Source organism: Carcharodon carcharias, chromosome 1 (genome assembly GCF_017639515.1).
Source record: "Carcharodon carcharias isolate sCarCar2 chromosome 1, sCarCar2.pri, whole genome shotgun sequence".
Lineage (NCBI taxonomy): Eukaryota > Metazoa > Chordata > Chondrichthyes > Lamniformes > Lamnidae > Carcharodon > Carcharodon carcharias.
The window spans coordinates 92,799,469-92,813,977 of NC_054467.1; the positions used below are offsets into that span (position 1 = coordinate 92,799,469).

The 14,509-nt window shown below is 42.1% G+C and overlaps 1 protein-coding gene across 3 annotated transcripts in view; it reads left to right on the forward strand.

The window, feature by feature from the left end:
- The first annotated feature begins 308 nt into the window (after positions 1–308).
- The window catches only part of LOC121277037 (synaptopodin-2-like), a 155,398-nt gene continuing 141,197 nt past the window's right edge, over positions 309–14,509 (forward strand). For all 3 annotated transcript variants that reach the window (XM_041185955.1, XM_041185963.1, XM_041185968.1), the window contains exon 1: positions 309–622. In XM_041185955.1, the coding sequence (XP_041041889.1) occupies positions 518–622 (105 nt within the window). In that variant the 5' untranslated portion in view covers positions 309–517. The remainder of the gene's footprint in view (positions 623–14,509) is intronic.

The window sequence follows — 14,509 nt, forward strand, 5'->3', positions numbered from 1 at the left end:
TTCTCCCTGTGCAGTCTTCATATGTTCTGTTGTGCTGATTATTAAGATTTCTGAATTTCCCTAGTATCAGTTTGCTGTGTTACTTTCTGGATACTTTCACAGTTGAACTGCTTTTAGTGTTTTCATGAGGTGGGAGGAGTTTCTTTTAGAATAGGCAGGGCTGCCTGCCCTCTGTTTTGGAATAGCAGCCGCTTTCAGTTTGGAAATAGTAACTGCTGTCTGTTTTTTCCTCTTACATTTCTTCTTGTTTATCTTGAGCTAGTCACTAGTCATTTTGCAGTGTGTCTCTTGTGTGCTCAGCTCTCTGGATAACTTTGTTTGGATGGGGCTGAGCTGCTGCCTCTGACGTACATTGTACTGTGGTGCTGTAAGTGGTTGCTAACTGTGTTGAGTGACTGCCTTTCTCAGACAAACTGAGTTGTATCTCCTAACTAGAAAGCAGTTTCAGTCTGACCCACACTCCATCTTAGAACTTCACCAGTTCCACAGAGAGGAAGCTCTATACAAATTCACCTCCATGGGCATTGGGGATTATGTGTGTGTCACAATCGGTGGTGGAGCACCCTGGGGATTCAGACTGCAAGGTGGCAAAGAGCACAAGCAGCCTTTACAGGTCTCAAAGGTAAGCAGAACAATTTAATTGAGATGCACACCATGTTCACCAAAGGCAGAATATTTCAAAATAACATCCTGGATTGCCTTCAATATAGTTGCTGGAATTAGTTAATAATTTTAAAACTGTGTACATTTATCATTTGCTCTTCTTAAAATCTATGGGATTCACAGAATGAAAATAAATTATGTATTATTCTTTTGGAAGTTTTTTTTCTAACAAAGGCTTTCAAAGTGCAACTGTGAGCTACTTTTCAGCATTCAATGATGATCTGATCCTGAATCCTGGTAGTGAACACGAAATCATATATTTCAAAATTCTTCCGATAAGGCAACTGATCATGAAAGTCTGATAGTGACCATGGTAAAATTATCTTACTTCATCTCAGAAAGAATTCTCTTGCACTGAAACAATGAAAGTAGATTACTCCTAAAAGTTAACTGTGAGATGAAAATAGTATTATCAGCTATAATCCTAAAGGAACTTCCTGCTACATCTGATTGTAGAAGAGATTATAGTCTGTGGGTTGTTCTTTTATTTTTTGCTGTAGGTGAATGAATATTGAATCTTACACAGGGATCTGCTTTTGATTAAACCACACCAGTTAAGTAGCATGAAAAGCATTACCGGACATTAATTGACAGCACATAATTCAACTTCAGGGGAAAATTCTTGCATTCAAGAGGGTGGGAGTAGTATTTATGTTCATTAGTCTATATTTAAACTTTTACTTAAGAGTAAACTTTCCGTTCGCAAGTGGCAGCAGAATACTGTGCAAAACTCAATCTACCCTATAAGATAATGCATCACAGATGGTCAGAAAATAATGCACTAAATGGCTGTTTCTATTGGATTGCATTTAAGATTTGAAGTGCTATATTATTGATAAATAATATTTTACTATATTATTTTATAATTTTTTTTGAAAATTCCTGTTCTTGCAAGGCTTGAACAGTACCAGTCATGTAAAACATATGGTTTGCTGTACTGTATGCTTGTCCATTATTTGAAAGATACAATCATAAAAATGAAAATTTACTTGATTTTAACCCAGCATGATTATTGGTGCTGTTGTACATGTTTTACTCTGTTGCTTTTGTATGAGATAAAGTATAGTGAGATGCTTTATGCTTTACAATTTGTTAATAAAGAACTTGAAATTCTAGCATTTTCATCTTTAAGCTATCTTTTATGCTTGAATTACTGTTAAATCAGGAGGAAACATTAACAAATATCTTATTTTAATTTTGTAGCCTATAGATGTAGTCATGAACTCTTATTATTCAATGCCAGTGTGATGAATAAGGCATCCTTGTCTTCTTTTATAAGAAATTTGTTTAATAACCTAACTAGTAATGAAAAAAAATTGGAAATAATGACCAAACTACACAGTCGAGAAAGTGAGAAACGAAGAACAGTTCCGAAAGTCTGACACCTAGTGAATCCTTTGTGCAGTTGCAAAATTTAAAAAATCCTGCAGGGTGAGAGATCAATTAAGCCAGATGTCTGGGTTATATTATTGTAAAACAAGAACTTCATGAGTGCACAGCAGGGTTTAGTACTCTTCAAAACAACTTTCAATTTATAAAACTGGGAGAAAAGTAAAAGAAAGAATGTAAATATCACCATCTTCATCGGAATGTATTTGGTTGGTAATTTTTATTTGCTTATAAATGCAGTGTTAAACACATTAAAACACATCATTGTCTCATTTACACACATTTACACACACATCACCATGACAAAAGTGACACATAACACTTCATAATGCCCCAAACTAGAAAACTGCTTTGCCAAAATCATTCTCATCAAAACTTTGACCTTATAAGTAATTGTGATGAGGTGTTCGACAAATGATTCAACTGTAAGCATTTATGCAGGATATTTTAAAAATGTTTGCTGCCTGAAAAAGCTATTCTAATTATTAACAGGCCATTTATTCTATACATTTTTACAAAAAAGTGTATACTTTCTAGTTAAATTTGGATGCAGTTACCCAAGTTAAAGTTAGGTACTGAGCACAAGACCCTCAAAAGTATATTTTCATACCATTTCAATATTGTACCAGTTGAGGTGCAAAGAAATATTAGCCCGGTATCTGATAAATCTGCCTCTCAGCCTTATGTTGGGATTTCTGTATGCCTTGTAAGGATCAGAATTTTTCTCCATCCTTCACAAGGCTGGAAACTTTGTGATATTTGTCACAATTCATTGTCATTTTTTATAAATAGTTCCCATCATTGTGATTAAATAATTATTGGAGGTGGGGGGTGGGTGGTGCATGGGGGAGAGGTGATGGTGTACCAGTGTTGTCACTAGATTAGTTACTAGACTAGACACTGAACTACAGACCCAGGGTAATTGTCTGGGGACCCGAGTTTGAATCTGACCATGACAGCCGGTGGAATTCGAATTCAATAAAAATCAGGAATTACAAGTCTAATGATAATCAGTAAACAATTGCCTAATTGTTGTAAAAATCCATCTGGTTCACTAATTTGCTTTAGGGGCAGGAAGGAAATTTGCTGTCCTTACCTGGTCTGGCCTACATGTGACTGCAGATCTTTCTGTGGTCAACTCTTAAATTCCCTCTGAAATGGCCTAGGAAGCCACTCAGTAGTATCAAACTGCTACAAAGCCTTAAAGGAATGAAACTGGATGGACCACTTGGCATCGACTCAGGCACCGGAAACAACAAGGGCAAACTCAGCCTGTCAACCTGCAAAGTCGTCCTTACTAACATCTGGGGGCTTGTGCTAACATTGGGAGAGCTGTCCCACAGACTAGTCAAGCAATAGCCTGACATAGTCATGCCCACGGATTCATACCTTTCGGACAATGTCGCAGACAGCACCATTACCATCTCTGGGTACGTCCTGTCCCACCAGCAATACAGACCCAGAAGAGGTGGTGGCACAATGGTATACAGTAGGGAAGGAGATGCACTAGGACTCCTCAGCATTGACTCCAGACCCCATGAAGTCTCATGGCATCAGGTCAAACATGGGCAAGGAAACCTCCTGCTGATTACAGTTCTCTCAATTTTAGCACAAGTCCCCAGATGTTAGGAAGGGGGACTTTGCAGGGGCGGCAGGCCTGAGTTTGCCATTATCGTTTCCGGTGCCTAGCTCAATGCCAGGTGGTCCGACTGGTTCCATTCCTTTCAGACTTTTTAGCAGTTTGATGCAACTGAGTGGCTTGCAAGGCCATTTCAGGTGGCATTTAAGAGTCAACAACATTGCTGAGGGCCTGGAGTCACATGTAGGCCAGAGCAGGTAAGGACAGCAAATTTCCTTCCCTAAAAGACAGTGGTGAACCAGATGGATTTTTACAAGAATTGACAATGGTTTCATGGTCATCATTAGGCTTTTAATTCCACATTTTTTTTATTGAATTCAAATTTCACCATCTGCCATGGTGGGATTCGAACCCAGATCCATATATCACACATGGGACTGACCAGGCCCATTTCAAATGGGAACCAAAGAGACTTAATTTGCTTCTGTTAATTTCACTTGCTAGCAGAGTCAATGAGGCTGCCTAGACAGTAGCTTCCCAACACCAGACCCTCAATATGGTTGGTACCTCTTTCAACAACTAATAACTGGGACATAATCAGTCCTGAAATCAAAGCCTGTTCCATACACTGGATAAACATCCCTTTTGAGGTCATTAAGGAGAAGGAAGATGACATGACTCAAGTGACCATTTTGCAATCTCTGTATGTTTTTGAGAACTGAGAAAGAGTCAGCATGCTGTTTTAACATCCAACTGGTGAGGCACCAAGAAGCAACTCCCTCCAGGCTGAATAGCAGCCTGCTCATCAAGCCTGTGTCTGCTGGAAGATTACCTACCATCGCATATAGAACTAACTCAGCCTCTGCGTACCTACTTCATCTTGCGGTATCAGCACCAGCTGAATCAGTCCTTCCCTGGGTTTTCATTGTGAAAATAAACCAACCTTCTGAATTAATCTGAACTGGAGTTTGCTGTGGATGATTAGTAAATTGGGTCACAAAAACTGAGGGATTGGGAAAACATGCCACAACATATTTTGAAAAGGAAATTCAAAACACCGTCTGCTTACAGACAGGTGGTAGGAGGAAATAGGTACCTATTTCAGCTGGTGCCTGTCTCCCTCATGTCCATAACAATTAGCATGTACAAAGATTAAGAGGTCGCTGCCAGGGATGCCTGAATATCACCACCAATAATATGGCATTGAATGGATTTCAGCTGCCCCACAGACTCAGTATGGCCTTATGTAATTGCACCTTTTTTGTCCATTTCACAATCAAGAAACGGGACCAAACAAGTTCCATTTTTTTGCCCCTGCTGAAAGCTGTGCTGTAATTAGAAATTTCAACTGGAATCCCCTCTTTAAGAAGAACTGTTGGTCGAACAAAAAATGGAAATACTTCCCTATCCCTTAAAAAGTGCTTTTTATGAATGTGACTCCTGACCTCCAACTGTAACTTCAACAGATGGTAACCCCATGGTGCTGACTTCTTAAAACAGGCTTTCTGCTGATTGTCTTTCATAGTTATGGCAAGTTATTGACAGAGCCCTGTAGAAATTTTCCCCCAGGGCTATATAAAGGATGCTGCAAAACTGAATCCATTTGGTTGACATTAGGAAAAAGAAGGGAAGTATAACTCTATAGTAGGTTTATTACAGATAATCAAACAGTGGAAAGGAGATACAGGAAGAAATGTGTGGAAATATTAGAAAACAAATAAAGGAATATCAGGGCCACTTGCTCTTGTATGTCCATCGCAGAAATGGATGTTAGGTTGTCTTGTTGACTTGCATAGACAACAGTTCAGTTGTAACAGGTTGAAAGGAAACAGCTAATGACACGCTTACTTGGCACAGCCATTTGGTACAGGGTATTTCTGGATTCCCTTCCCTACACAGTTTTCTTTAAAACTGACCTGTTCTTCCTGGCTCATATCCACGACAAGTGATGGAGATTACATTAAGGAGATGAATTTCTGCAGAGGTTCTCCCGACTTCCCTCAGAAACGCTACAGAAACCGCTAAGCCCTTTAATTATTGTATCTTGATCAGGGTATTTTAAATCCCAAAACAGTTCACAGAAGCTGCAGCATGGTTGGTTCTGTAATCAAAGAGAAAGTTGTGATTTTCCTGTCGCAGCCAGGTCAGGCCAGGCCAGCACACTCCCAGGAAACAGAGGCTTCCTATATACGCAGGGACTCACAACAATCTCTCGATTACTTCTTATTCTATGGGAATCTTGAAGACCTTTATACCAGATTCCCTTCGCTGCAGGAGCCAATGGTTATAGTCAGAACAAAAGGGGGCAGAGGACTGAGAACTTCCTCTCACACCCCATTAAAATGAGAATGCTTGGCCTGCATCTACGACAGAAACAGGTCCACTGATATCACTGGGAAAGCCTGAGGGAATTCCAGCAGGACACCAAGAAAGAGGAAACCTGATGTCATAGCTCTGTTTCCTCTTCTTACAGCTTGAGGAACATATATTTCCCAAGACAGTGCAGTTGAAAATCTACCTCATTTAGTCACCAGTTCTCAATGGTAGTGTTTTATTTCTTTTTCAAATTTTTTTTAGTTCTGATTTCTTAATCAAGCCTGATTAACAAGGCCAGTATTTTTGGCACAGCAATACTGCAAACATGGGAATTAAAGGGAGAGAATAAGGCAAACACTAAGGCATAAGAAGAACTATAACTATTAAAAAAGAGCACACAGGTCTGACAATACAAATTTTAGCTGGAGACAAAAGCATCAAAATGGCAGAGTGCCAAATATCAGTGAGCGAGAAAGAGAGCAAGAGAGAGAAGACGTTAGGCAGAACTTTACCCTCGTTGGGCGGGCTCAGCGGGAGCAAGCAGGAGCGATCATGAAGCCGACTGTCACCTGTGATCGGGCTGAGACCGTGATTTCACGCTGACGGGCCAATTAAGGCCCACCCAGAGTGAAACGCTGCCTGTGTGGGGGTTGGGAGTGGGGGTGGGGGGAGGAGGGCAAGCTGGGCACTTTGCACATGCATGCAGGAAAAGGTCCCTGAGGCACAGAGCTGACTCAGGGAGCGGAAGATTTAAAAAAATAAAAATAAAGAATTTTAAAATGTTAAAAAACATGCCCCCTCACGTGACTCTGTCACAAGAGCAGAGACATGTTATGAATGAAATTTAAACGTTTTTATTTCATTTTTATTGCTGTTGGAAACTTCATCCCGCCCATAGATGAGGTTTCCTAAAAAATCCAAAGGCCGCTTGGACTTTTCGCCTGCCCGTCAACCGTAAGGTTGGACAGGCAGCAAAAAATTGAGCTTAATTATTACTTTAATGGCCTTAATAGGCCTTTCAATTGTCAGCAGGCACACTGCTGAATCCCGCGCATGCCAGCCAACTGAAGTATCGCGCGAGTGCACGATGACATCAGGACACTCACCTGAGGTCATCGTGCGTCATTTTACACTCGTTTGGGTCAGCACATGCTCGCCCGATGAGCGAAAAATTCTAGCCATTATATCCTGTGATAGACTGTCCACAGCTTCCCCATCCCCCAGGACTCAGTTTTCTAGGCAGGGGATTTGGAAATTCGGACCAATGTGTGTCTGGTCCACTGCCCATGGAGGCAGCCAATTAAGGTATGTAAAAGACCAATTAACCCTAAATTATTTACAGCAAAACAATCATGCAGAGGGCTTGTGGGTCCTGTACTGCATCAGGAACCCAGCAATGCACCAGAGCTGGCCTCATAGCAGGAGATTCGAGGGTCAGAAGCTTCTTGTAGAGGGTTAACCCCTCTACACTGACGGCCATAGCAGCTGTGGTCTATCATTTTTATTCATCAAACTAAAACCTTTTAACAGTGCTTCCACTTTGAGATGCCCTCGCACTTACTATCTGCCTCAGCAGTGCCCAGATCTCCCAGTTGGGCTGCTGCCCGTCCAGTACTGCGGGTGCTCCATTGGGCCTCCTACATCTGTATCCCACACATCATCATTAATTGGCCAACACCACGGGGTGCACCTCTAACATGAGCGAGGTCGGGGTCCGCAAATGGTCTCGATGCCTGACAATCTGTAAAGTGGAGGCAATTCCACCCACGGTGAGAAAGGAATTCCTCCACCTTAATACAGTACTTGCAGGATGAAGCTTTTGTAAGGCTTCCACAAAAATAAGTTCTGCATTGTAGGCCTCATGTCCATCTCCTTCCTTAGGCTGAACTCAACAATGTATAATCCCAGTATTCTCTGAAGCATAGATTTAGGCCTCATTGTGACTAACGTGAAAATTGCTATGTTTTATTTTATATGATATCAGACATTTGGAGTAATTTGATTTGAAAATGGCTTCAGCCATCTATGACTTTCATTGCTTTATGGCAGTGTTGGATGTAACCCACTGCATGCAGTCAATTGGAAACAATTGGGCAGAATTTTACCAGCTTACAGGAGGTGGGAATGGAGGCAGGGGGTGGCCGGTAGAATCACAGGAAGCCATGCGGAATGACTTCCTGACCACGTCCCACTGTAGGGAAATTTTACCAATGGCGGGGTCGGACTATTGACCACCCCAAGGAGGTGGGCAGCCAATTTAAATATGTGAAGGCCTTACTAAGGGTGATTTTACCAGGCCGTCAGCATTTTGCTGATGGTGGATTGATTCCCACCACATGAGGAGGCTGCCAGTTAAGCCTACCTCAGCAAGGGCCACTGCTCCTGGTTGTGCTGCTGAGGGTCCTGAGCTGCCAGCCCTGTGCTTGGACTCTTGGGGACAGACTGCAATCCTGAATAGGGCAGAAACCCTAGCAGCAGCTTAATTGCTGCTGCCCTTTATATTAGGAGAGAAAGCCTGCTGGTTACCCGTGGGTGCCAACAACATGCATTTCCTGTCAATGTCAGGTCAATGATTCATAAATGTATTTTCTTGTTATTTTAAGTGATTTTGTTCAGAAATTAATGAAGCCAAAATTTCCTTCATGATTGGAACAGCTTATAACAATGCTGTCACTGGATTGACTGACTGTTCTAATCTCTTTCATTATTGAGCCATTAAGGCAAATCTAGAGAGAAAGTGATGAGAATCCACACACCAATAGATCACCTTATAAGGTGTAAGATCCAGTAGACTCTCAGTCTATCTGTTTGTTTATGCTGAGGGAATGGTAGTAACAGAAAAGACATTCCATGGTATAAATCATGGCTTCATGTTTGCCAAGATATCTGAACTCTGGGTGAACTGCAATTCCTATTATCTATCTACAGCATCTCTTCTTGAAGGTCTACCAAAAGTCTGACAAGGTGTTTCACCCAAAAATCCCTGCACTTATCACATTTGAAGAAACATTGGGGGTGACATTGATCTTCACCATGACAGGCTCGCCCCTCAGCAGTCAGTTTTACGCTGTACATAATTTTCTTCTTCACTGACTTCAATGAAAAAGGAAGTCAGGCGTAGTGTAACACCGGCTGCTAATTCACTATGTGCCCTGTTTACTGCCGAAGACAATTTTCACTCCCACCTAATTTTCACTCCCACGTTCAAGGAAAAGGTATTTTAGATCTTTGGGGGACGTTCCTCTTTTTATTGCCATGCTGTACTTCCCTGCCTTCTTAATTTTTTTCAATTCATAAGTAAATATAACCAGAAAACTTTAACCTGTTATGGCATTATTTTCCACTTTCTGGAAGGGACAGGGGTAGGTGATGAGCATCCTCTCACATCCAGTGAAGGGATGCACAGAATTAAAGATTAAATCTGGACATGATCATTTCACATGCAGATTTCAGATTGAAGGAGACTCAGTGATTGAATGGATATGACAGAAAACAGCTCCGGATCTAGCAAATCACAGTCAACTATATCATACCTTCATATCAGACCACTTTCTTCAAGATTTGCATCATTTGCCCACAACAGTGTGGAGGTTTCCTTCCAGTACTGCAGAAGGACAGTGTTCAGGTATTGGGGAGAAAAGGATGTGAGTTGGAAAGGGACTACAGTACTGCATTAGGAGTGGGTGAGATTAAAGAAATCCAATACCTTTCACCAGCATGCTTTGAGAAAATGGGTCAAGTTGGACAGCAAAGGTTTGTGGGGGTGTTGATGGGCTTTTTAGCAACAACTATTTGCCAGCACAAAAACTGGAAAACTGTAACTACAACAGCCATTTAAAGAGAAAAAAAGAGGTTTAGCGTGTTAGCTGTTAAGTCTGTTCATTAAGTTAGAAACTTGTGAAAGTGTTAGCATTATAAGCATCTCTTGTCTGCTGGGTAAGATAATGATACCTCCAAACTCATTAGAAAGAATCATTAAGATACGAATTAGGGCAAATATCTTTCGAGCATTGAATGGCACTTCAGATGGCCACACTGTGGGTGGATAATTGTGCATAATTTTCAGAAAAACCAAATGTGAGGAAAGCTGAGCCTCCAGTTAAGTTGGACTCTCTGAATGATTTGTGCCGCCAGTGCTATTGGTAGAAGGAAGATTATTCACCATTGTATCTGAGGCACGGATGATGAGGTTCTAAAAGAGAGAGACTCTTAAGACATCTACAGCACAGAAGGAGGCCATTCAGCCCATCTTGCCCACACTGGTCAACAAAGATCTGACTACACTAATCTAATTTTCCAGCACTTAGCCCATAGCCCTGGAGGCTATGGCAGTGCAAGTAAATATCTAAATACTTCTTAACTGTTATGAGAGTTTCTGATTCAACCACCCTTTCAGGCAGTGAGTTCCCGACTCTGACCACCCTCTGGGTGAAAACCTTTCTCCTCAACTCCCCTCTTATCCTTCTACCTATTACCTTAAATCCATGCCCCCTGGTTAAAGACCCCTCTACTAATGGAAAAAGTATCTTCCTATCCACTCTATCTATGCCCCCCATCATCTTATACACCTCTGTTAGGTCTCCTCTTAACCATCGTTGCTTCAAGGAAAACAATCCCAGCATCTCCAATCTTTCCTCATAGCTCAGACCCTCCAGACCACGCAGCATCCTGGTAAATCTCCTCTGCACCCTCTCCAGTGTAACCACATCCTTCCTATAATGTGGTGACCAGAGCTGCAAGCAGTACTCCAGTTGTGGCCTAACTAGCATTTTATATAGCCCCAGTATAACTTCCCTGCTCTGGTATTCTATGCCTCAGCTAATAAAAGCAAATATCCATATGTCTTCTCAGCCACTTTATCTACTTGCCCTGCTACCTTCAGGGATCTATGGATATGTACATCTGATCTTCAGTACTTTCAAGGGTTCTACCAGTCATAGTCTAATCCCTTGCCTTGTTAGCCCTCATCAAGTGCATTACCTCCCACTTTTCCGGGTTGAATTCCATTTGCCACTGCTCTGCCCACCTGACCAGTCCATTGATATCCTCCTGCAGTTTACGGCTATCCTCCTCACTATTTACCACCCTACCAATTTTCCTGTAATCCACAAAATTCTTGATCAGACGCCTTACATTTAAGTCCTAATCATTTACGTACACCACAAACAGCAAGGGCCCCAGCACCAAGCCCTGCGTAACCCCACTGGAAACAGACTTCTAGTCACAGAAACATTCTTGCACCATCACCCTCTGCTTCCTGCCTCTCAACCAATTTTGGATCCAATGTGCCACTTTGTATTATAGTAACACACTAAAGGAATTGGCCATGAAGATATTAGATGCATTGATTTTATTTTCCAAAATTTCTGAGATTCTGGAAATTCGTACCAGATTAGAAAACAGTAAAGGTAACCCCTCTATTCAAGAAAGGAGGGAGACAGAAAGCAGGTGACTACAGGCTAGTTACCCTAACATCTGCTATAGAGAAAATACTAGAATCTATTATTAAGGATGTTATAGTAGGACACTTAGAAAATATTAATGTAATCAGACAGTCAATGTTGTTTTATCAAAAAAAATCACATATCACTAATTAATTAAAATTCTTTGAGAAAGTAACAAATTATGTGAATAAAGGGGAACCTGTAGATGTGGTATACTTGGATTTCCAAAAGATTACTACAGAAAATAAGAGTTCATGGTGTAGCGGTAATGTATTATCATGAGTGGAGGATTGGTTAGCTAACAGGAAGCAGAGTAGGAATTAAATGGGTCATTTTTAGGTTGGAAAACTGTAACTAATGGGGTGCCACTGGAATCAGTGCTCAGGTCTCAACTATTTACAATCTATATTAATGACTTGGATGAAGGGACCCAATGTATGATTGCTATATTTGCTGATAGGTAGGAAAGTAAATTGTGAGGAAGACATAAAGAATCTGCAAAGAGTTTTAGGTGTGTTAAGTGAGTGGGCAAAAAATTGGCAGGTGAAGTAGAATGTGAGAACTTGTTCACTTTGGCAGGAAGAATAGAAAAGGAGTAAGCTATTTAAATGGAGACCGATTGCATAATTCTGCAGTACAGAGAGTTCTTGATGTCCTGGTATATGAATAAAAATGCAGAGTATTACTTAAACAGAGAAAAACTGCAGCATTCTGAGGTGCAGAGGGATCTAGGTGTTCTAGTGCATAAGTCAAAAAAAGTTAGTATGCTGATACAGCAAGTAATTAAGAAGGCTAATGGAATGCTAGCCTTTATTACAAGAGGAATTGAACGTAAAAGTAAGGATGTTATGCTTCAGTTATACAGGGCATTGGTGAGACCATATCTCAAATGCTGTGTGTTGTTTTGGTCTCCTTATTTAAGGAAGGATGTAAATGTGTTGGAGGCAGTTCAGAGGAGGTTTACTAGATTGATACCTGGCAAGAGCGGGTCACCTTATGAGGAGAGGTTGGATAGAATGGGTTTGTTTCCACTGGAGTTTAGAAGAGCGAGGGGTGATTTGATTGAAGTATACAAGATCCTGAATGGCCATGACAAGGTTGACGTGGAAAGGATGTTTCCTCATCTGGGTGAGTCCAGGTCTAGTGGACACTGTTCAAAATTAGGCATTGGTCCTTTAGGACAGAGATGAGGAGAATTTTTTTCTCTCAGAAGGTTGTATGACTTTGGAATTCTCTGCCTCAGAAGGCAGTGAAGGCAGGGTCATTGAATATTTTCAAGGCAGAAATAGATAGATTCTTGTTAGGCAAGGGGATCAAAAGTTGTTTTTTTAACTCATTCATGGGATGTGGGCTTTGCTGGCTGGGCCAGCATTTATTGCTCATCCCTAGCTGCCCTTGAAAAGGTGGTGGTGAGCTGCCTTCTTGAACCGCTGCAGTCCATGTGGTGTAGGAACACCCACAATGCTGTTAGGAAGGGAGTTCCAAGATTTTGACCCAGTGACAGTGAAGGAATGGCGATATATTTCCAGGTCAGGATGGGGAGTGACTTGGAGGGAAATTTCCAGGTGGTGGTGTTCCCATCTATCTGCTGCCCTTGTCCTTCTAGATGGTAATGGTCTTGGGTTTAGAAGGTGCTGTTGAAGGAGCCTTGGTGAATTCCTGCAATGCATCTTGTAGATCGTACACACTGCTGCTACTGTGTGTTGCTGGTGGGGGGATTGAACGTTTGTGAATGTGGTGCCAATCAAGTGGGCTGCTTTGTTCTGATGGTGTCAAGCTTCTTGAGTGTTGTGGGAGCTGCACTCATCCAGGCAAGTGAGGAGTATTCCATCACACTCCTGACTTGTGCCTTGTAGATGGTGGACAGACATTGGGGAGTCAGGAGGTGAGTTATTCAGTGCAAGATTCCTTGCCTCTGACCTGCTCTTGTAGCCACAGTATTTTTATGGCTATTCCAGTTCAGTCTTTGGTCAATGGTAACCCCCAAGATGTTGTTGTGGGGGATTCAGTGATGGTAATGCCATTGAACATCATGGGGCGATGGATGGATTCTCTCTTTTTGGAGATGGTCATTGCCTGGCACTTGTGTGGCATGAATGTTACTTTCCACTTGTCAGCCCAAGCCTGGATATTGCCTAGGTCTTGCTGCATTTGGATGTGGACTGCTTCAGTACCTGAGGAGTCATGAATGGTGTTGAACATTGTGCTATTATCAATGAACATTCCCACTTCTGACCTTATGGTAGAAGGAAGGTCAATGATGGTTGGGCCGAGAACACTACTCTGAGGAACTCCTGCAGTGATATCCTGGAGCTGAGATGACTGACCTTCAACAACCACAACCATCTTCCTTTGTGCTAGGTATGATTCCAACCAGCGGAAAGTTTTCCCCCGATTCCCATTGACTTCAGTTTTGCTAGGACTCCTCTCAGTCAAATGCTGCCTTGATGTCAAGGTCAGTCACTCTCACTTAACCTCGGGAGTTCAGCTGTTTTGTCCATGCTTGAACCAAGGCCGCATTGAGGTCAGGAGCCGAGTGGCCCTGGTGGAACCCAAACTGAGCTTCAGTGAGCAGGTTATTTATAAGCAAGTGCTGCTTGATAGCACTGTTGATGACCCCTTCTATCATTTTGCTGATGATCAAGAGTAGGCTGATGGGGCGGTAATTGTCTGGGTGGATTTGTACTGCTTTTTGTGGACAGGACATACCCGGGCAATTTTCTACATAGCCAGGTAGATGCCGGTGTTGTAGCTGTACTGCAATAGCTTGGTTGGGGCACAGCAGGTTCTGGGGCACAAGTCTTCAGTACTATTACCGGAATGTTGTCAGAGCACATAGCCTTTGCAGTATCCAATGCCTTCAGCCATTTCTTGATATCACGTGGAGTGAATCAAATTAGCTGATGACAGGCCTCTGTGATGCTGGGGACCTACGGAGGAGGCTGAGATGGATCATCCACTCGGGACTTCTGGCTGAAGGTTGTAGTAAATGCCTTATCTTTTGCACTGATGTGCTGGGCTCCTCCATCATTGAGGATGGGATATTTGTGGAACCTCCCCCTCCAGTGAGTTGTTTAATTGCCCACCACCATTCACGACTGAATGTGGCAGGACTGCA